The sequence below is a fragment of the Motacilla alba genome, chromosome 1 (assembly GCF_015832195.1).
Source record: "Motacilla alba alba isolate MOTALB_02 chromosome 1, Motacilla_alba_V1.0_pri, whole genome shotgun sequence".
Lineage (NCBI taxonomy): Eukaryota > Metazoa > Chordata > Aves > Passeriformes > Motacillidae > Motacilla > Motacilla alba.
In genome coordinates, this window is record NC_052016.1 from 67,722,587 (window position 1) to 67,745,919 (window position 23,333).

A 23,333-nucleotide genomic window follows, 5' to 3' on the forward strand; every position below is an offset into this window, starting at 1 on the left:
AGTTCCAGCATATGATTTTGCCCTTAAAAAGCTCTCATGAAATATATTTATCAAGAATTTTGTTAGGGTCTCCATTTTCTTTGATTTCCCTGATCTTTCATATAATCAGATATGTCTAGAAACGTTACTTTGTCTACAAAGGCCTATAGTGACAGAACAAGGGGGAATGGTGTTTAAATGAAAAAGGGTAGGTTCAGGTTAGGTATTAGGAAAAAAAATCTTTACTGTGAGGGTTATGGGGCACTGGTACAGGTGGCCCAGAGCACTTGCTGATCCCCATTCATGGAAGCAGTCAAGGCCTGGCTGGATGGGATTTTGAGCAACCTGATCCAGTGAAAGGTGTCTGGGCCCATGGCAGGGGTGTTGGAACTAGATAATTTTAAGGTTCCTTCCAGCCCAAATCATTCTGTGATTCTATGATTTTGGCTTCTCCAACTTTGTCCTCTATCAGTACTTCTGTCTGTAAAATATAAATCATTTAGCCAGATCTTTGAGTTTGATCTGCTTCTATCTTTTCCTTAAAGTTAGCACAATCAGCACTCCCAAGAAAGTTTTAAATCTCAAAGATAAGATTCTACCCAAAGCAAAGCTTGATAAAACATCCAAATTTAGACAGAATAGAAGAAGGTGCAGATGAACATCCACTGGCTCATGCTGATGTAAGATGCCAGGTCTTCTTGTCCATGCATGGTCCCAGCCTGGCAGCTCTGCAGGTTTGCAGATTATGCACAGTCCACTCCCCAAGCCCAAGAGAATATTTTCTTTCCTTCCCTTCTGAGACTTATATAGTAGTTCTGTTCCCTGCTTTTCTCAGCAGTTTCTGCTCACTCTTGATTTCTCTTGATTTTGCTTTCTTTCCCCCTTCCTCCCTCTCCCTCCCATTTTTTATCCTGCATTACCATAAATTTCTTTATTTGAACCATTCCCAAGGAAGGCACAATATTTCCAGAGTGCAGCCTAAGCCAAAGGGGAACAAGACAACAAAAACTTGTCCTGTCCTGCCACATAATCTTTAAAAGACATAGGAGACATTAACCATTAGCAATAACTGCAATCAAATTAATTCCATCTACTAAACCAAGTATTTAATAAAATTTAATTATGTTTATAAATGTCTAAACAAATATTTAAATCATTATATTAATGACAGGTCTATGTGTTCTATTCTCTTAACAAACTTGTCACAAAGAATTCACAAAACAGATTTTCATCAGTGAAGTACTTCATTATTCAGTGAAGTAAAGCATATTGTTCATCTCTATATGGTTTGATGCAATTTATTGTGCAAACAAAAATTGCCAGGTTTGAGAAAAATCCATACAATATTTGATTCAGAAAAGTTTCAAAATGCTTCAGAGAATATCCTTTATTTGAAAATGCAGGTATTTCCCTTTTTTTTTTTTCACAAGATCGAGTGTCTGTATTTACAGTACATTCCTATCTCACTGGTACTGGCAGTGCATGCATTATCTTAACATGCCAAGTCATACGACCACATCACTGTGCCATATCCTAACTCCAGCACTGGCATCGTGTTATAATCAAATGGCTAAAGTGTTTTATTTTTAAAAGGTTTTGTTTTTTAAAGGAGGCTATGCAAGAAAAACATCAGCCCCCTTGACCATTATCCGAGTGTCTCTGTCTCTTCATCATTCTGCCCAGCAACTCTGTGAGCTACTGGACAATTTCAATCAAATTTGCAAATGGTTTAAAGTTTTAGTTTAAATTTCATTTCAGTGAGTGGGTATGTATGCAATATAAATTGATAGCCTGAGAGAAGTAAAGGTAGTTGTTGTACCTTTCCAGACAGCTGCTGCCTGGCCCAGCAGCATGTCCCTCTCAGCCAGCCACTCATAGCTGCAGGACAACCATCAGACACAGGAGGAATCTGGTAGTAGTGGCAGAGCGAAAATTAAAAGACACACCTGTAGGAAACCAGTTTTCAGTATTTCAATTGCTCTTAAAGAAATTGTTTTTAAAAAACTCATTAAGAAAACTTCTTAGTCTGTTTGAAATACGCTAGGTTTTATCTCAGTGTGCCCTGTTTTCACTGTAATAAAAAAGAGAAAAATGTTTCTGTATACTGTACTAAATAATCATTAAATAATGTGGCAGAAAAGAGGCACAAGAATACAGATCCCAAGATCTCACAGCTGGCCTAAAACTTACGCTTTCTGTAAGCCAAATAAACACTTGTGGGTGTATGTTTGTTTGTGTTTCCAAAATGATACAGGCACAACTCTAACCATAATATTCCCAGCTACACAGAAGCCATAAGTATCAACTCTTTCAGTGAGAATTTCACACTTAGTTCCTACTCACTAATTCAGTTTGCCTGAAGCCTTTTATAGTCCCGTGCCCTGCTTCAGCAGCCTTTTCCTACTCCTCTTTCTTCTTGGGTCCTATCCTCCCATTAGCCCACTAACATCATTTGCAGACACTTACCCTCTCTTGCCTTTACCTACTGCCCTGTTATTTTGTATTCCCCTTCTCAGCAATTCTCTCTTCAATACATGTCTTGCTGGTGTGACCTCACAATTAAATTGACATAAAACTGCTTACATACAGAGCAACAAAAGGGGTTTCATGCATTGTTCTGTTACAACTTTGAAACAATACTAACAAACAGAAAGAATGTTCTTTTAGTCTATGCAAGTTGTACTACTTTGCTACTATGGGATGGATCAAATCAGTGGAATGGTTTCTATTGATTTCATTGAGTTTCTGGATAGTACTTCTTCTATTTCTCTAGATGACATATAATTTCTATTTTTAATTTTTATTTTAATCCATTCTATACTACTGCTACAAAAAATAAATCTTGCCACACCACAATTTGTTGATCACCCTTTTAGTCTTTTTAAAAGAGAAACAGATTTTAATCCTCACACATATAAACTGATCTTAATGACTGCATATTTTTAACAGTTCATTTACCTTATTTTCAGATTCTGTAAGAACGCTTGACTACCATTTAGTTAGATGCTGTCTGCTCTCTAAGAATATCACCACTGACACCTTAAACACACCCACATCTCATCTTTGTTACTAAAAAGAAGCTGACCTGAGGAAATATCTTCATTTTCTATGAGTATTAGAGTACAGAAATATAATTTCTCTGCAGTATTTTTTGGTTTATACCTATAGCTAAATAATAGGCTGGGCAGTTTTGTCATGACTTCTTCACACAGGTAAGGAGATTTTTGTTTATTAGCAGGTAATTAATTGTCTTATATATGGATTATTTGTTCCTCAAATTTGCTCCTTGGCCTTTCTAATTTTACTTCTTTCTATGGTTCTCAAGCTGATTGAATTTGGGCTTTCCCAATGATACATTTTAGGCTCAAATAACTTAAATACTGAACCTTGACATTTAACTATATTGATCTTTTCCTTGCCTTCCTATTTTCTTTTAGTTGTTTAGGGATTATTTGTTCTGAGACTTCTGTGCTATGCTTAAGCACCCTCCACACCCAGACAATAGATTTTCATTTCAACACTTCTGACTGAGAGTATTTCTTTTTTATTTCCTCTTTTTATTTTTTGAAAGAAGAAAGGTTTACCTTTCTTTGCTAAAGATAGAATAATGAAGTACTGGATTTCATCATGAACACTTCTTAAAAGAGATTGAATACTGTTGTTATGTTTTCAATAAATTTAAAAAATGTTTGGAGATGTGTTCTGTTACTACATCAAACTATAGCTTTCAATAAACTAACACTTAAAGTATTGAAAAGTAGCATGCCAAAGCATAATTTAACTCCATACATAGGTAATTGTTAGGGCTGTTGCATTGGACTTTGCTCCTCTGTTGAGCTTCTCCTCCAAAAAGTATTTAATGTGCTTTTATTGATTTGGCAGACAGTACAAGTCTTCTATATGTGTATTTCTATTATTAAGGATTTGTGATTTTCCTATGTATAAGCCCCTCCACAGACCAGCTTTCTCTCCAAGCTGTTAATGAGCCCTTTTTTTTGTTGTGTTTTCTTTTTTGTTTTTTCAGCAACGAATACAAATTATATATTCCACATATAGTGACACGGCACAACATATAGGTATTATTTGCATACATGTGCATTACCATCATACATTTAATTTCCAACTCTTCTTTGTGAAAAATACAACAATTTCTGATGAATGAATATGAAATTATGATGCCAGTCTAAGCTATCAAATATGTAATGTGTGCTAAAAAATTGACGAAAAAGTATTATAGATATACCGTAAAATCATTGAACAAATAAAATATTCATTACTTGCACAGGTGGATTAAAATCAATAAATGCCATTTTGTTGTTATAAACTGTCTGATGCAACAAACATCAAATATTTGCCTGAAAGAGGCATTAATTAATATGCAGGTACGATTTTTAATGTCTATTTTTCCAGTTAGGCATCTAAGTCTTTATTAGGTTTAAGAGCCACAATTTGTAAAGATGCGAAGATGGTATGATTTCCAAGAAATCATTAGAAATAATTAATAATCAGCCATACCTGAGAGTGAGTATTAATATGCAGCTCTGCTGAACTTAACATCACAAAACTAAAGTGACTTGTAGAGCAAGGAGTTTCATTTATCATTATCACCTGGCACTCAGTCAGAGGTTTGCAGATCCAGTGCTAGTGTTTCAGATTTTATTTTTCCTCTAAGTATTCCATGCATGTCACTGGTATCAATGGATTGTTGTAAGCTGCAAGATGTTTGATAAAAGACAGATTTTACAAGCAAAGACTCCAGTTGCTTGTATAAAGGGTTATATAGTTTTTCCCTTAATTCAGAGTCCCAAGTACTTGTTTTACAAACTGAAGAGTGCCCTCAAATGTATTGAATTCATTCTGGAGACAGAGTATTTATTGTGTAATGCTGAGTCATATTAAAAAAAAAAAAGTACTCACCAGGTTGGAGAAAAAAAAAGTGATGAAAACACTAGCCTCCTCTTCAAAAAAAAAACAAAAAAAAAAAAAAGGAAAATTCATCCTGGGTTTCGAGGCTGTTTTTTAAAACTAAACATGAGAAACATCATCAGACATATATTACTTATTTTATATATATTATATATATATATATATATATATATATATATATATTACTCATGCTGGTGTTTTATGCTCTGAAAGGAAACTAGCGTTACCACGTTACCACACACTCAGGCACAGTGTACAGCCCACAGTATGCATGCGTACAGGATACACACACACTCACACGCCCCACAGGATGCAGGCGCACGGGATATACCCCAATGCAGCAGTACCTCTGGCACGCTAGAGGGAGCCCTTACATAATTGCAATGACCCTTTCCCCCACCCCCCCCAATTAGCACAAATGGCGTGGAAAAAAATCTCTGGACATCCTGAGACATGCTAAAGGTTCGGCATAAACTGCACAATAAGGAGAGGAAAGCAGAGGACTCAAGTTGCAGTCAACCGAGGTCTCCTGATAGCTCAGGGGCTTACGCTAGTGTTTGTTCCACTTTTAATACTGTGCTGCTTTTATAGGGAACTTCTCCAAATACGTGACTTAGCCGAGCACGCCAAATTCCCTCAGCCAATCTGAAGCCCTCATGCAGAAACCAAAGCCCATTTTGTAAACATATCCTTTATTTCATCTGTCCGTCGCTCTCACACAGAAAGTTGGCTCGGCTGAGAGTAGCGGTTTTCTGCCGCCACTAACGTATGTACGGTTTATTTATACACTGCATTTTAACACGGCATTAGTTCTGTAACGGTTACCAGCAGACTCGCTCTGGACGGCAAACTATCTGTTCCACAGCTACAAAGAGATCCTCAGGACGAGAAGATGGGTCTGGAAAGAACACTCATTTGAATTTATAAATCTGCAAGACTTTTTCCAAGTCATATTATATTTATGGACATAATAACTCAGGGCTGAAGGTTATTCTATTGAGCAAGGCAAACGAGCAGCTGCCTCAACTGACTCTTAAGAGACGCTCCTAAAATAATTCAGGAGCGTCTTACAAGTGCTCCAGAGTTTATTTTCTTCCTTTTTTTTCTTTTTCTTCTCTTTTTCCCTAAATGATTCTTCCTACTTACACGCTCGTCACAAATGGCAGCTTCATTTCCGTACGCACGGGTCGAGACCGGCCCTCCGGCAATCCGAGCACGCACCTTTCCAGCCTCAGTCCTCCCCCCGCCACCGCCGCCCCCGGCCGGGAGCCTCCCTTGCGCGCCGGGGGCGGGCGCCGCTGTGGCCCCCGGCCCCTCACGGCGCGGCCGCCAGCGTCCCGCTCCCCGCCGGCAGGGGTTGCGCTCCCGCCCTCGGGAATTGCCCCTCGGGGTGGGCGAGACCCGCTCGGGGCGGCTCCCGCAGGGCCGGGGCGGAGGTATCCCCCCATCCACACCCACACCCACACCCGCCATCTCTCGCTGCGCATCCCCGAGCCGGCGGTCACTCGGGGACCGCGCGGCGGAGGCAAGTCCTCGCCCTCGCCGTGCTTCGGAGAAGTTCGGGGGCGTCGCGTCCCCCCTGCTCCCCCACCAGCCGACGCGGAGGACTTCTTAACACGTCTTTCAAATAAATAAATAAATAAATACGGGGGGGAGGCAGGGGTGGGGGGGAGGCAGGGGTGAGGGGCCGGGGTCGCGGCGCTGCGGCGCACGAGTGGCCAGACACCGCAGCCCGCGCGAGCCGCTCGCGCGCCCCGCGTCCCCCTCGGAGCCGATCTAATCAATGACACCCAGCGCCCGCCGCGGCCCCGCCCCCCGCCCGCCTCCTGCCATTGGCCGGGCCGCGCCGGGGCCGGCCGGCGCCGCCGCCGCCCATTGGCTGGCGGGGAATCCGTATCAATGTTTAAGCCGCGGCGTGAGGTGAATAGAGGCAGTCGGAGAGCGGCGCTGGGCGAGCGCGGCGCGGCGCGGCGGCCCCGCGAGTGCTGCAGTGAGGGAGGCGAGGAGGGGGGAGAGAGGGAGAGAGAGAGAGCGAGCGCGGCTCCAACTGTTGAATTTTCACTGAATTCTCCACTTACCTGCGGGCGGCTGGTGAAATGGATCTGGTTTATCGGGGATCGGCGTTCGCTCCGCGTGCTGCCTGGCTAACACTGGCGACCGTCTGTTTGCAAGGGGCCACCCATCAATGAGGCAGAGAAGAATAATTGTTTTTTCTTCTTTTGTGTTTGAAAGCCTCCCTGCCACACGTTGCAGAATTAACTGTGTACTTTGGGTCCGGACTCAAATAAAGGAGAAAAAACAGTGCAGAACTGAGACTCGGAACTAGATCTGTGAGCTATGTATTGGAAACCTATGTTTTTGTTGCGGTTTTTTTTTTTCTTTTAATGTGAAAGATCTCTGATATATTTCACACATAACACTGAGGAAAGGTGGTTAAAAACACTCAGCAAAGCAGGAGACAGACGCGCCTCTGTGCCAGTGAGTGGATAACAGCCTTGTTTTCCTGATCCTCAGTCTCCCGGAGAAAGAGGTATAGTAAAAGTGTAGCTGGATCCGACACCCCCACCTTCTCCTTTTTTTTTTTTTTTCCTTCCTTCTTTCCTCCTTCCTCTCCAAAATATAAATCTGATTAATTTCTTTCCTGTCTATAGAGTGAGTCAGAGAAGCGTTAGGAAGAAGCTGCAACTAATGTCTGTGAAGGGAGGAACATGAGGCGATAGTGAATGTGATTTGTTCCGCTGGATCTGACTCATCCAAGCAGATTGAAACACCTGCATTTCTGGATTTGCCATTCATTTTTTTCAGGTTGTTAAAAGAACCTGAAATAATATTTTGCTACCCTTCCCCAGTATTTATCTATACACCGTATCACTAGGAAAGGTGTATATCAGAGAGGGGGCATGCATCTGGCATTGCTGCCGCTCTTCTCCCCTGTACCAAGATGCTCAGAGAGACTGTTAAAGCTTTGAAAGGATTGCAAAAAATGCATCACACTGATCGCGGAACTGCATAGGTTTTAATATAAGCGAATTAATCGATTAAAAGATCTCCCACTTTATTCATCGCCAGGATTGTTTTTCCTCCTCTTCTCACCTCCCCTAAATGAAGAGGGCTAGGCGGCAGTGTCATTGGAAGGAGACGCTGAATAGAAAGAAAAGAGAGGCACTTGATAGCGCAGCCCTGTGAATACCGAGACTGTTTTCCTTTTAGCGAGACTAAGAAAAAGAGAGAGAGAGAGTGTGTGTGTGTGTGGGGTGGCTTTTCTTTCTTCCCCCGCCCTCCCACCCCCTCTCTTGCTGCTTTTTTTTTTTTTTTTTTTTTTTTTTCCAAATCTATGCGTCCAGCCATGGGTTGCCTGTTGCTTTCCTCTCGGCTGGAGAGAAAAGCAAACTGGAATTAAACTGCATCGAGAAAAGTGCAGCTCCTCAGACACGCATACGCACACACGCATAGATACACGGAGAGAAAGGATGTGGTGGTGGCGGCGGCTACTGGCCTGTCTTAAAGAAACCCAAGCGTGCTGCTGATTGAGCTTTCTCTCAAAATGTATATTTACTGCTAGTGATGAAGGTGAACTGGTGGGTTTCTTAATTTTTTCACCCCAAAAGGACGGGTGGGAGGCTGGTAGTAGAGGGGGAGAAAGGAAGCTATAAATCCGAACACTAGTTTTTGCGGGCGGGGGCGGAGTGGTTTGGGGTTTGGGCTTTTTTTTTTTTTTTTTTAATGTGTTTTGTTTTCCCCTCTTGCCCTGCAATCCTCATTCCCTCTCCCTCTGATTCGGGAAGGAAACAGTGACCCAGGGTGTACGAGACAGAGAGGGGGGAAATACCGACGGCAGCGAGATGCAGCTCTCCGCCGCAAGCAATGCAAGATTAGATCTCTAAATGCAGCAAAACACTCCCTGAAAACCAACAACCCCGCGGTGCAATCAGACATTTCACTGCCGCTCACTGCACACGAAGAAGGCTTCAATAACAAGCTGGGACTTTTTTTTTCCCTTCTGTCTCTCTCCTACCCCTCCACTCCATCAATCGCATCACAAGCGATGAGTAGTAGCAAATAAGCTTTTTTACCTCTGCTACAGACCTGTGACCATCCCTTTCTTCAATGCATATATAAATACACATATTTTAAAAATATTTCTGATCGTTTTTAGAACAACAACCACTGCCGCCGTTTTTTTATTATTGTTATTATTTTTATTATTCTTTGTACATCTGCGGGGATTCAAGGATCAGGAACACATCGCCTGCCCGGAGGAGAAGATCTTTTGCAAATTTTCTGATTTTTGAAACCCTCCCACTGCCGAAGTTGGACAGACGAAGTAACTGCGAGAGGACTGTAAGCACGGCAAGCTCTTGCTGAAAGGCTGCCGAAGCTGCTCCCTCCCCTCCCCCGACCCCCCCGACTGCTCCCTCCCTCTGAGCTACATGGTCTATTTGCTGCCTCTCATCCTGTGTCTCTGCAGATGTTTTAGAGCAACAGGTTCAGGAACTTGAAACATAGGGGTGGGGAAAGAGAAGGGGGAAAAAAAAATCAAAATCAAAAAGGAAGGAAAGAAAGAGCCGTCAGAGGAGGAAGAACAACCCCAGCGCAGGAGGCAAAGAAGACGGGGACAACCCTGGTCGTCGCTGCTGCTCCTGCCGCCCCCACCCCTGCTCGGGGATGTACCTTTCCATTTGTTGCTTCTTCTTCTGCTGGGCTCCCGCCCTGTCGCTGAAGAACCTGAATTACTCGGTGCCGGAGGAGCAGGGAGCGGGCACGGTCATCGGGAACATCGGGCGCGATGCGCGGCTGGCGGCAGGCGCGGCGGGAGGCGGGATGCTGCCCGCGGAGCGTGGCGTCCCCGTGGGCGGCCGCGGCCCCAAGTCCACCTTCCGGGTGCTGGAGAATTCAGCCCCGCACCTCCTGGACGTGGACGGGGAGAGCGGGCTGCTGTACACCAAGCAGCGCATTGACCGTGAGGCGCTGTGCCGGCGCAGTGCCAAGTGCCAGCTGTCCCTTGAGGTGTTTGCCAACGACCAGGAGATCTGCATGATCAAAGTGGAGATCCAGGACCTGAACGACAACGCACCATCATTCCCCTCTGACCAAGTGGACATGGACATCTCCGAAAATGCTGCACCGGGCACTCGCTTCCCCCTCACCAGCGCTCACGACCCAGACGCTGGGGACAATGGTCTGCGCACCTACCTGCTCACTCGTGATGACTACGGCCTCTTTTCCCTCGATGTGAAGTCCCGTGGTGATGGCACAAAGTTTCCAGAGCTGGTCATCCAGAAGCCATTAGACCGTGAGGAGCAGAGTCACCACACCCTGGTGCTGACGGCATTGGACGGTGGTGACCCGCCGCGCTCGGGCACGGTGCAGATCAATGTGCGCCTCATTGACTCCAATGACAACAGCCCCATCTTTGAGGCAGCCTCCTACGTGGTAGAGCTGCCAGAGAATGCGCCGCTAGGCACGGCAGTCATCGACCTCAATGCCACTGATGCTGATGAGGGTACCAATGGAGAGGTGCTCTACTCCTTCAGTGGCTACGCACCTGAACGCGTCCGTGACCTGTTTAGCATTGACCCACAGAGCGGCCTCATCCGTGTCAAGGGCAACCTGGACTATGAGGAAAGTGGCCTCATTGAGATTGATGTCCAAGCTCGGGACCTGGGGCCAAATCCCATCCCTGCTCACTGCAAGGTCACTGTCCGCCTCATTGACCGCAATGACAATGCTCCCACCATTGGCTTTGTCTCCGTTCGCCAGGGAGCTCTGAGTGAGGCTGCCCCACCAGGCACTGTCATCGCTCTGGTGCGGGTCACCGACCGTGACTCAGGCAAGAACGGGCAGCTCCAGTGTCGGGTGCTGGGCGGTGGCGGCGGGCCTGGTGCCGTTCCTTTCACCCTGGAGGAGAACTATGACAACTTCTACACTGTGGTCACCGACCGACCCCTGGACCGCGAGACACAGGATGAGTACAATGTGACCATCGTGGCACGTGATGGGGGCAATCCCCCACTTAACTCCACTAAGTCATTTTCTGTCCGGATCCTTGACGAGAATGACAACCCACCCCGCTTCAGCAAGAATCTTTATGTGTTGCAGGTGCCTGAGAACAACATCCCTGGAGAGTACCTGGGCTCAGTCTTGGCCCAGGATCCTGACTTGGGCCAAAATGGGACAGTGTCTTACTCCATTCTGCCTGGGCATGTGGGAGATGTCTCCATCTACACCTATGTCTCTGTCAACCCCACAAATGGTGCTATTTATGCTCTGAGGAGCTTCAATTATGAGCAGACAAAGCACTTTGAGTTCCGCGTGCTGGCCAAAGACTCGGGTTCACCCCACCGTGAAAGCAATGCCACAGTGCGCGTCACTGTGCTTGATGTCAATGATAACGCACCCCTCATCGTCCTGCCTGCCCTCATCAACGACACTGCTGAGCTGCAGGTGCCACGCAACGCTGGGGTGGGCTACCCTGTGGGCACCGTCCGTGCCCTGGACAGTGACTTCGGGGAGAGTGGGCGCCTCACATATGAGATTGTGGAAGGCAATGAGGAGCACCTCTTTGAGATGGACCCCACCAGTGGTGAGATACGCACCTTGCACCCCTACTGGGAGGAGCTCAGCCCTGTGGCTGAACTGGTGGTAAAAGTCAGTGACCATGGCAAGCCCAGCCTCTCTGCTGTGGCCAAGCTCATAGTCAGGGCCTTGGCGGGGCCCCTGCCCGAGGCTGGCGAGCCACAAGTGAATGGCGAGCAGCATCGGCGGCCACACTGGGACTTGTCGCTGCCGCTGATTGTGACACTGAGCACTGTCTCCATCATCTTGCTGGCTGCCATGATCACGATTGCTGTGAAGTGCAAGCGAGAGAACAAGGAGATCCGCACCTATAATTGTCGCATTGCCGAGTATAGCCACCCTCAGCTGGGAGGAGGGGGAGGCAGTGGCGGGGGAGGAGGAGGCAGTGGCAGTGGAGGGGGCAAGGGCAAGAAGAAGAAGATCAGCAAGAATGACATTATGCTGGTGCCCAGTGAGGGCGAGGACAGCCGGGGTCCCCTCAATGTCATGAACGTGGTGAGCAGCCCATCCCTGGCCACCTCACCCATGTACTTTGACTACCAGACCCGCCTGCCCCTCAGCTCTCCCAGGTCTGAGGTGATGTACCTGAAGCCCGCCTCCAACAACCTGACTGTACCCCAGGGACATGTGGGCTGCCACACCAGCTTCACAGGGCAAGGGACTAACGCCAGCGAGGCTCCCCCGAGCCGGATGTCCATAATTCAGGTAGGAGACTTTTAGAATACCCTGGACCTCACTTTAGACACTGGTTTAACTTTCCCTTTTGTCTACAGTGCAATCTGCTGTAAGGCACCACTGTAGGAACCAGCACAAGTCACTAAAGAGAGGTGGACTTAATGGAAGTAGAACCAGACAACATCTGGTGGGTCTGGTTCTGCTGTCTCATTGATGTTTCCTATGTGATTCAAAGGAAAATGCCCACTGAAACACAGAGTTACGGCAGTGCCAAAGAGGTGCATGTGAGAGTGTGGGCAGGCATTTAGCTCATTTGAGGCATGCTGCTGGGGTATTTTCTCAGGAGACTGTCAGACAGAGGTGGGCACTTCCACAGGTTTCACTTCTCTTTGGTTTGGGGTGGAGAAGAGGGAGGTCATTTCTAAAGTGGTCCTACCACCTGCAGTAACTAACAGGACAGGGAAGAAATTGCACACTGAGGACATCTATTGCAACAGTGTATTATAGCCCTCCAATCTTGTATATAAATATGAGCTATCATTCCACGATGCATTTTTTTTAAATTTCCTTCTTCAGAATATATATCCATAAATATATTTTTGACAGTATTGTTGGGGCCCCATTGCCTCCTCCTCTCCCCATAAACAACTAGTTTTTCAGTGCTGAAAATTCTGCTTAGTTAAATAGAAAGAAAATGTATGTGGTGATTCCCTCCTACCTCCAAATGTTAACAAAACTCACATCCTGTCATAAACCAACAAAACAACTAGTCAGATATCCAGTAGCCTGAGTCAACATTGATGATTGCTTTATAGTGAAAGACTTACACACTCTGTCTTCTACCAAAGCTCACTTAGAAATTGTAGCTGGGCTGCATTCTGTTGCCAATTATATCCACACTGTCCTCTACTGACTTTTGTGAATGTGAGAAATGGCAGAATTCGGACCATTTGATGTAGGATACTAATCAAAGAATGACTTAATTTTTAGCAGGTAGTTTAAAGTTGAAACTCAGAAGATTTATTTCAGAGCAGTGAACTTGCAGAGTGAAGGTGAGGGCAGAAATTGGCTCCAGTTGATTTAATTTAAAGTATTACTTCATGATTAATGCAGCTTAATGTTCAAACACTACAGGTATGTTCCAAAGTGATTTTTAACGTTCGGATTGAAAGCAGGCTCTGGATAATGACTATTAAATATATTTGAAATGTCATATCTGTTTTATCCTGTGGTTCTCCTGATAATGCTGTTCTGAGTCATAGGGGAATGAGCTGAGTGTATCAGAAGTGACACAGACTCATTTTGTGTATGCAGCTAGTGGGAAAGAAGTTGCACTGTAGTCACTTGATGTATCTAAAGAAGATTCATAGTACCTTGGAGTTACCATGCCCTGTGATCTGTGAACACCAAATGTTCTACTTGCCAGCTGTATCTAATATTTTAAACTGAATAGAAATGGCCAGTGGTAATTGACACATTAAAGAACCAAAATTCAAGTAATCGATGACCTGGAAATTGAACATTTATAACTGGGAAAAAAAAAAAAGAGAAAAAAAAAGGAAAAAACAACAACCTGTACAAGGTCACCGTAAACTAATCCTCAAGCGACTATTGACTTGTGTCACAGAAACAATTTCATTTTATGCCTATCATGAATTTGTGTTGCTATCAATTAGGTGAATGGAGCAATACTTAAAATCTGAAATTGATTTTAACAAAAAGTGACACTTTAGGAAAGAGTTTAGGTTAGGGCACAACCAGAGATAATTTGATTTATTACTCATGCTTTAAAAAACAAATAACTTTCCATGACACTTGTTTAAGTAATGTCAACTTTTTTTTACTGTAAAATGGAGTTGTCAGAAAGCTAAAAAAGAAACACTCCACATTTTTTCCTACTGACAGTGTAATAATTACTAAAAGACAGAAAATTATACTTTCCTACAACCATGTAATGTCTATATAAAGCAATTAATTAATGTATTGATGCTACTGAATCATAAAGTTTCATTTGTAGTGTAAAATCCCTATGGAAAATATGATTCCTTCTTTTTTACAGTGTTCACTGTATAAGATCAATCATGATTTTTTTTCCCTGAAATCTATATAAAGCTAAAAGAGGAATTTCCTCCCTTAAAAAGTGTGTTGTGGTTTCTATAAGAGTTTTCATTACAACAACTATGGAAAATGTTAACTGAAACTCCTCATAACATATACTCATATATCTAATGCTGGTTTTGTTTTCCCTCATTATCTACACAGTGTTTTGGAGGTTTTCATGGTCCAGTCAGTAGATTGGAAAGCATTCAGTTTTACCTAGTGTACAACCTGTTCAAGCATACTTACTGATACTATATTTTGTAGTTGTATTGGTGAAGCAGACACAGCAAGAAACAGTATACTTGGTTTCTATTTAGAAAAGGCTCGGATTTAAAGTAGCTTGAGGGGAAAATTGATCCTCTTCACTGTACTTTTGCTAAATACTAAAATACATTTTGTATTCTCCATCTCCACATCCCTGGAGTAAATTTTATAGAAAATTTGCATTTAGAATGTAGGCACTACTTTATGCCTGGTCCTGTACTTCTGCCTCATGTAAAATTTAAACTGCAGACTTAAGGAGAAATAGTAAAGGATCATCCCTCTCTCTGGATCTACTATATCTTGAATCACTTCAAGAAACCGGTGTCTGCATATGTAACTTACACAGTTAGGAGTCAAAGGTGTAGGCAGTGGGAAAAAAAAAAAAAAAAACAAAAAACAAAAAAACAAACCAAAACAACAAAATCCACCTGCTTTATCATCTCTTTTAGTTAATCAATCCAGTAAAGCAGTTTTCTTCAGTACCTCAGTAAGGGGAAGGTAAACAATTGTGTAAGGGTTCTCTAACAAATGTTCTGATTAGTGTTTACAGATGTATTTCTGAAACATGATAATTCCATACTATGTAATTCATACTATGGAACTGCATTTCTTCATTCTCATTTTCTTGTCAAATGCTTAATGGCACAATTCTCTTTAGAATGTTATATATATATACATATATATGTATGTATATATGTACATACTATATGGAGATGTATATACATGCTAAATATTATATTATTACTTAGTACATCCAATTGATTCTATAAATGTTTAATAGCAAATAAATAATTCCTTTCTCAGTAAGATCCAAATTTTCTCACTCTTATTAGAGTGCATATTTTTTTTCCCCTTTCACTTACTAGTAAGACCTAGTGAAGCCAATGGGCCTTATGGTTCCCTTATTTCTCATTAATAGTATTTTACTATACAGATAGCCCAATTTATATCAACAAATACCTGTGGAGTAAAGTGTTACTTAGTGACTAGGGGTTTCAGACTGACCCAAAAGGACCAGCAGTTGAATGAAATACTTTCTGATACGGGTAAGAGTGGTGTAATCTTGCCTCTCTTTAAGTGACTTCTGTTACACACTAATCACATGATTTGACAGCTTGTGTGTTTACTCATTACTTTCCAGCATCCAACTATGTACCATAGTTGCCTGTGTTACTTACATATGAACTAATGGACTTCTTCAGTACCCTAAAAATGGAATAATTTGAACATGCATACATACATGTATAAAATGTTGGATGGACAGACAAGGATGCTGTATACATTCAGCTTTTATTGGTGCAAGAGACTTGCAAGTTCTTAGGCCCTTTGAAAATTGATCATTTGTGATTTGATGTGCACCTGAGATTGATGTGCATTAAGAACAGTGTTTGGTAACATACTGGGAAGTTACACATTTACACTTCACCAGCCCATGTTTTATTGTTCTTCAGCAATCATTTTCTAAAGATAGCTTAGAAACAGTGCTTTCAAGCAAAAGTGTGTTACAAATATTTAAATATGGGGCAGTGCTGTACAATTCTCATTGCCAGGGTCAAAATTCCAGGGGACTTTTGAATCACTTAAGAGCCAAAATATTAATTTTTATTTGGAAGAAGGAAAAAAGGAAAAAATGGAAACTCAACATGGTTTAAAGAAGATTTCTGTTCACTCTAGACCTTAAAGAAAATTTGGTTCATCTCATTCTGGTGATCTACTCACCTGACTAAAAGAAACAGAATTTTGCTTTATTATGAAGTGCAGACATCAGAAAAAAAAAAAGTACAAACATACATATAGGTATATCTCTCCTACCAAAATTTTGAATTAGTTAGTTTGCCTTTCCCTGTGTGAACAAATCACTTCTTCTTGCAGATTTTCAATAAGTAATAGTAGATGAATAAAGGAAAATTAATAGTTACTTTACACAAGGAGGTTCCAGAAGTGGGTTCCTCAACGTGAAATATCAGTAGTGTAGAAAACTATCTGCAATATGCAAGAGTAGTGTTGATCATCCTAGAAATTATTTATTGCTATACTTGTGGTGCAATTGGGGAGTTTTGTAAATGTATCAGGAATAAGGAGGGTGTGAATAAAAAAAGAGGTGGTCACAGGTTTTGTTAAACAACAGCTAAAAATGAATGTGCAGAAAGAAGCTCTGAAGCTGGAGATTGCTGTATCTGCTGTACCAGGCACTCCCACAGCATTTCAAGATAAAGTACAGATCATTCTTAATACTTCAGGCACCTGATGTTTATGATGTGTTGATAGATTAGTGTCAAGTCCCAGTGCAGCTTCATCTCCAGGTGTCTAGTAATACCTAACAAGATAGAGTCTTCAAGGGAAATAAAAAACCCATGAGCCATATTAGTGCTGCTCTGTCTTTAAATATGCTATTTCATACTTTGAGAAACTTTACTCAGAAATTTCAAGATTACAAAAGGAAATCTGCAGCTGCTGCATATAAGGAGAAGCAGCTTTCATCAGAGAAGTTGCACTCATTCTCAGTGATTTGAATTCCTATCTGAAAACAGAGGTATATATTTTTTTTTAATATCTCCTACTTTAACTGAGGAGAACTCTGTTCTCACTGGAACTAGTACAAGGTAATGTTTTTCATCAAGACGATACTAGAGCACTAAACATTTGCAAGTTTTCAGGATTGTACTCTATATATTCCAGAGATTCCCAGCTGCATATTCTAGGGCTGTATCTAAAAACATTAAGTTGTGGCATGCAACTCTTGAACTACCTGCCTAGGTATCATTATTGTGGCTTCAACAGTGTTTTGTAATGCTAGATGTTTTGCAAAATAATTCCTCTGAATGCTTGCATTATGTGAATACAGTCTGCAATTTTGTGTACAGTCTGGTTTTGCTCATTGTACATTTGTGAACAATGTGTTACATTGTTCTGCAGTTTTAGTTTCATTCACTGGATGAAGTCCATCCTAGAGTGGACTCTGTAAGAATTTCAGGATGAAACCTTTGCATCCATGAAGTTCTATTTAATTTTTTTTTTTTTTTGGTCAAGATGCACTGCATAGTATAGTGGCACAAAACACACACATTTTAGGACCAGATCTGGCAACACGCCACTCACTGTGGTGTGTGCTCCGGCTGCTGAAATAGACAGAGGAAGCAGAATTGGACTCCTTTTTTGTGTTACATCTGTTCTGGTCTTGATATGAGTTCCTTGCTGGTGATATTTATAGAACTATTATTTTAAAAGCATCATTCTTGACATACAGGTCTATTTGAAATCTAAAGAACTTTCCAAGATGAAGAGCTGTAATAAAAAACAATTAAAAAAAGAGAATAAAACAATTTAAGAGTCTAAGTGGAATATACATATTATGAAAAACAGTCTTTCCAGAACAGAAATTCTTGTTAACAAAAAAATAAGAATAATAATATCTCTGTAGAACTTGCTGTTTTATAAAAGACATGAAACAAGTTATGTAAGATTGAGTGTCACAGCTCTTAACTGCTCTTAAAGTTGTCTGAGCTTTCTTCATCTTTGTGTTCACTGTTGCTACCTAAACTTAGCTGGAAAGATCCCTACAAATTTGTGATTATCAGTGCAATTTCAATGACTGTTCAATCCTTTGAAGAGTTATCTTTAACAACATATTTTCTCAAGTTTCCATTATCCTTCCCCATGTTGATGAAAAGGCAGTTCTTACACTTAATTCTTACACATAATTCAGTCAATAGCATAATTTTGACTGCATAAATGATTTTGGTGGTTCAAGAGTGAATCATGACTGAGACCTCTATGGAATGTAGTTAAGAATAGTATGATTGAGCCCTTCATTTTGAGGTTTGAGGGTTTTGTGATTTTTTTTCCTTATACCATCTTTACAAACAATTAATGAGACTGAAATTTAGATGCTTTTGTAACTAGGATGTGAAGTGTAACACATCATCATAGAATAGCTTAGGCTGGGCAATATTTCTAGGATTCCAATGGTTAACCATCAAATTCAATGGTTAACACAGAATAATCACCGTACAGTGGAAAACAAATCAAATACCACATTGAACGTATTGCTGAATATATGTTATCACATGTTTTCATATATTTCTGAAACTGTGAATAATACAGCATTATCATTAAAACTCAGTAAATATTTTTACATGGGAAATTAGCAATAAGTATGTGTGAACTATTCACAAATATTACATGGTATTAAGAAAGCATAGATACAATCTGGTTTCTCTGTTAAGACAAAAGTGTCATTAAAAAAATTCCTCCCAAGTCACAACATCTGGACGTGAAACAGCTGTGATTTTATTTTAAAAAATAGTAATTTTTTTTTGTCTTTTTTCCCCAGGATTTTTTTTTCTTTCTCTTCACTACCTTCCTCCCCAGGAAGTATTAACATATCAGCTAATATTTACATATATGTTTCTAAGTATCATGCCTAATTTCTTATTTTTTTTCTTGTTTCTACAAAAGTTAAAAGTGTCAAGTTAAACTAGTTTTAGGTTTTGCCAGGCAAGGCACTCATTCCACATGCAAAAAGTGGATGTATGTGGGTTGTTTTTTGGATTTGGTTGTGTTTTTTTCTGAAGAAAACATATATGCTGCATGGCAGAATTCTTCAGATACTTCTTCAAGACTGAGGAGAACCTGCATGTATGAGGAAAAGACATTTTGACATGAGTATTAATGTTTTCCAATAGGTAAAAAAAAAAATCAGTGATGAGAACTTGAACAAGGATTTGTTGACCAGAGCAGAAACACAGCTCTGTTTTTATCTTTAAAATATAGAAGCAATCCTCTGATGCCAAAAGGTCAGTGTAGAGCAGTTGGGACAAATTTTTGCAGCAGACAGCCTAAAAGCTTTATGCTTTCAATTGTATGGCTACTTCAGCTGTAAGAGAAGTGGTAAAATTAATGCTAAAGTGTTCAAAAGTACAGGAAACAAGTAAAACTCCCAGGGGATTTCAGGCTCTTGCCTTAATAGAAAAAGGAGGAAAAAGAAAAGAAATAGAAAAAAAAGTACTGGAAAGAGAGTGGCAAAATTACTAGGGAAAAAAGTTCCTTGAGTTTAAGTGTTTTATTTATTAAGTTTTTTTAAGGGAGCTTCAAGGATATTAACAAATCACTGCTTTTGTTGATGAGATGAAACAGAGTAATGTGCAGCTGCCATAATTCTTAGCCAGGGTGCATTCTAAGCCCTACTAATCTATTTGTCATAGTCCAACCTCTGTTTTTCAGTCTGCTGTTGACTTTTTTTTTTTTAACAGAAGAAGATTCTGGATTAATTACTGTAAATCCTATGAGAAAGAAAAAAAGTAAATTATTAAGCAGTTTTGATAAAATACTCAGTATTAAGTACTACATTCAAGAAGAAGCAAATTCTTATGAATGTCCCTGTTAATTAGGATATTAGACAGTGCTTTAAATAACCTTCTTGAGCAGTCATATATTTTCTAGCTAAATCCCAGAGGCTACTGATACATTTCCTTGTTAATAAGGTCACACAAGAACCATCTTTTTCTCCTACTGGCTTGTTTCCACTAGGTAGTGGTATCACCTGTAGTGAAAGGTACCAGATCAATTAATTCACTTGCTTGACATGAAATCTCTTTTTTTTTTTTTTTGTCCTGAGGAGTCCCTCTATGTACAAAGACAAAACTGCATCATTTTAGCCAGTTATTAGTGTCGTTTGTAAAGAGGAACAGCATAAAGATCAATTTGTATCTCACTTTGGTTCACTGAGGGTGTATTTCCTTTTCCAACCCTCAAGACATTCAGTCCCATACTGGTCTATTTTCAATAGAATAAGGTATAAGCAATCTAGATATGTTAAGTCCTTCAAATTAAGATACTTGATTTTAGCCATGGACCTTTCTACTGGCTTTGTGGCATATGTATCAGAGCAGAGCTTCTTACATTCATAAAATACTTTAACCCATAACAGAAAAGTTCCTAATCTCATCCTCTTCCCTGCTGGGTGGCTTTATGTTGCAGTACCCATGGCCTGCCAAAGGAGAACTCCAAATGGGAAAGGAAAAGTCTTGTCATGGGATGCAAATACATAATTTCAGCTGTGTGGGTGAGACCTCTAATCGATGCATTGAAGGTTCTTGCAGTGATAGTCATGCAGAGCTATTTTCAGAGAGTGGTTCAGGCCATCTACTGATCTGTGTACAACGTGTGTGTATTGCCTGTACTGGTTCCGGTGACACTCTGATAACTCGTATTTCCTGTCCTTTCCCTGGAACACTTCCAGGCACTTTTATGATATTGAAATGGCTCCTACAGTTCATTGAGCATCCAGCATAATACTGTTGAATATGATTGGTGCAGGTGCATATATTTATTAAAACAAAAAAAATCAGGCAGTTAAAGTGCATAATTAGGGGAAAACAAATCACAACAATAAAAGACCATTTAAGTTAACAAGCTTTGTGGTCAAAGAATAAATACAGGTTAGATAAATGAGACTCTAGATATAACTAATCTACATAAATAAGCTTTGGTCTGATTAGAGGATAGGAGTATATTAAAATAATCTTAAAGTGTTTTAAAAGTATTTTACTTTAATATTTTTATAATTTCTAGTTTCATTTCATAATATTTTAAACAGTTCTACTCCATAAAAAGACCTGAATTAAGTGATAAACTACTTTTACATGCTTTTATTTTTTGATTAACAATGTTTATGGTACAAAAAAAAGTCTAAACTAATACAAGTAAACAAAAGCAACATCATAAGTTTTAATTCTGGTTTGACTATGTTTTGTGTCAAAAACATAAAGCATTTTTAATGTCTTAATTTTAATTTTTTTATGTGGCAATGTTTTTTGATTGATTTTTAATTAAAGAAAAACATTAAAGGGAACATTTAAAGGACAATTTCTTGTTTACTGTCTTTATCAGCAGAGAGCAGCCTTTGTAGTGTTTGAAAACTGGTGCATTAAAAATCAATTTCAAGTCTTCAAAGCTGTAAACTCTTGCTTGCTTTGTAGATATATACTGTTTTTAAAATCATTGGAAGCACAGTTGACAATTGAATTAAAACAAAAGGTAAATAATGGTTTCATGAACATTTGAAGGATTTTAATGTATTTTTAATAATAGCTACAGGAATTTTTTATAGAGACAGACATGTGAATAACAATTTGTAGTTTTTAAATGCATAATTTGTTCCCAAAGACAGTTCTTTTGCATTCTTTTATTAAGAGAATTTTGTTTAAAACTTCTCTTAGTGTTATTCTCTTGTTTTTACTGAATACCATGATTCACACACAGAACATGTCAGTCAGTTTCTTTACTTACTATATTTCTGTCTCGCTCTTTGCTGATTGCTAAGCAACCACTTATGATTGTTTAGCTACGAATCAGTTTAAAAAAAAGGTAAGCTGAAGTGGGCTAAACAAATGCTCATTAATTCTTAATGAAAATATTTCAATTCTGTAAAATTTTAAAAGTAACAAAGAAAAGAACATTATCTTAACGATGTAGCTCAGATTCAGCACTTGAGTGACTGCAAACAGAGTCAAAAAATGCTCTTTTTGTGCAAATCTAGAAAAAAGCATGTCCTTAGTGCATGAGTAATTTTGAGGCCTGTGGAAATGTACATGTATATGTATAATTAAATTAATATTATTTCTTTCAGGTCAGGATCCTTAAATGCATAATCAGTGATCATTTTAATTTAGGTCAGTAGAAACATAAAATTAAATAGATCATTTACAGGTGTGGAGTTGCTGACGTGCATAAGCATGTGCAGAATTCAGCCCAGAATCTGTTAGTCTGTGTTACCTGAACTGCTCCCTGTTGCTTCTCTCCTTTACTTTAAGAACACTGCAAAGCTGCAAAAGCTGTTAGTTTCACTTAGCCTCCAACTACATTTTGTCGTATTCTGTTGAGATAGTCCTGATGTCTTGCTTTCTTGCAGAGAATTGAGTAATTTGATATGCAGATTTGAAGATCATAAAAACAATCCAGCTTTGATGATCATGAGCCAGATTATCCAGCCACAGCTGTAAAGTACCAAGTGTGTTCTTTTGTGATCTCTTCAACGTTTCAGTGGATCAAATGACAATAAGAATATAGTGGAATTTAGAGTGCTTGGGAAATAATGAAATTAAAAGCCTTTTTAAAATGACAACCACAAAACCTTAGAAACTATTGCATTTCTAGGCTATGGGCCAGATATGTAACTGTGTGTATGCATGCATACATGGATATACACAGAAAAGAGAGCAGAATGGAATCAAAGGAACCATCTAGATGCATAAAAAGCATTATTAGTGAGCAATGTGCATCTATTTTTAATTTTTTTTTATTGTGTATGATCTGTACAGAGCTGTGTAACAGTGTTTTGCAAAATGCTGTCAACCTGCACCTTTTGCTGCAAACTAGAAAGCATCAAGTTTAGAGACAAATGATGTTGTCATTTTTTTTCCTGAGGCAAGAGTATTGGTAAGGAAGGACCTCATTTTCCACTTCGTGAAGGAATCCTGCTATCAAACTTCAGGATTGAGAGTGATGATTAAAGGAAGTATAATTCATGCAACATGTGAAAAGAAGCAGCACTTAACTGATTCCATAGCCTGCATTAGTTATTAAAAAGCACATGATAATTTGCATCTCATAGCTCCAAGGCGAGAAATATATCAGTCAGCTTTGTAGCTGTTGAGTGAAAAGGAGGTGAAAACAAGATGATGTCTGTTATTTCTTTCAATGTACAGTCTTTATTTTGTCTAAATCTGTACATGTATTTTGTCTATTTAAACCACATGTAGCGTCTGTTCAGGTGTAACGAGGGATGGTATTGCAAGGGGCAGAAGCAACTA

At 40.4% G+C, this 23,333-nt stretch overlaps 1 protein-coding gene across 7 annotated transcripts in view; it reads left to right on the forward strand.

Annotated features, from left to right (window-relative positions):
• The first annotated feature begins 6,846 nt into the window (after positions 1 to 6,846).
• PCDH17 (protocadherin 17) overlaps positions 6,847 to 23,333 on the forward strand; it is a 90,140-nt gene continuing 73,653 nt past the window's right edge. For 3 of the 7 annotated variants that reach the window (XM_038135576.1, XM_038135615.1, XM_038135624.1), the window contains exons 1-2: positions 6,847 to 7,435; positions 8,691 to 12,186. In XM_038135576.1, the coding sequence (XP_037991504.1) occupies positions 9,571 to 12,186 (2,616 nt within the window). In that variant the 5' untranslated portion in view covers positions 6,847 to 7,435; positions 8,691 to 9,570. Of the gene's footprint in view, positions 7,436 to 8,204; positions 8,484 to 8,690; positions 12,187 to 23,333 lie in introns of those variants that run through there. The other 4 variants (XM_038135583.1, XM_038135605.1, XM_038135588.1 and 1 more) reach the window with 4 other exon arrangements.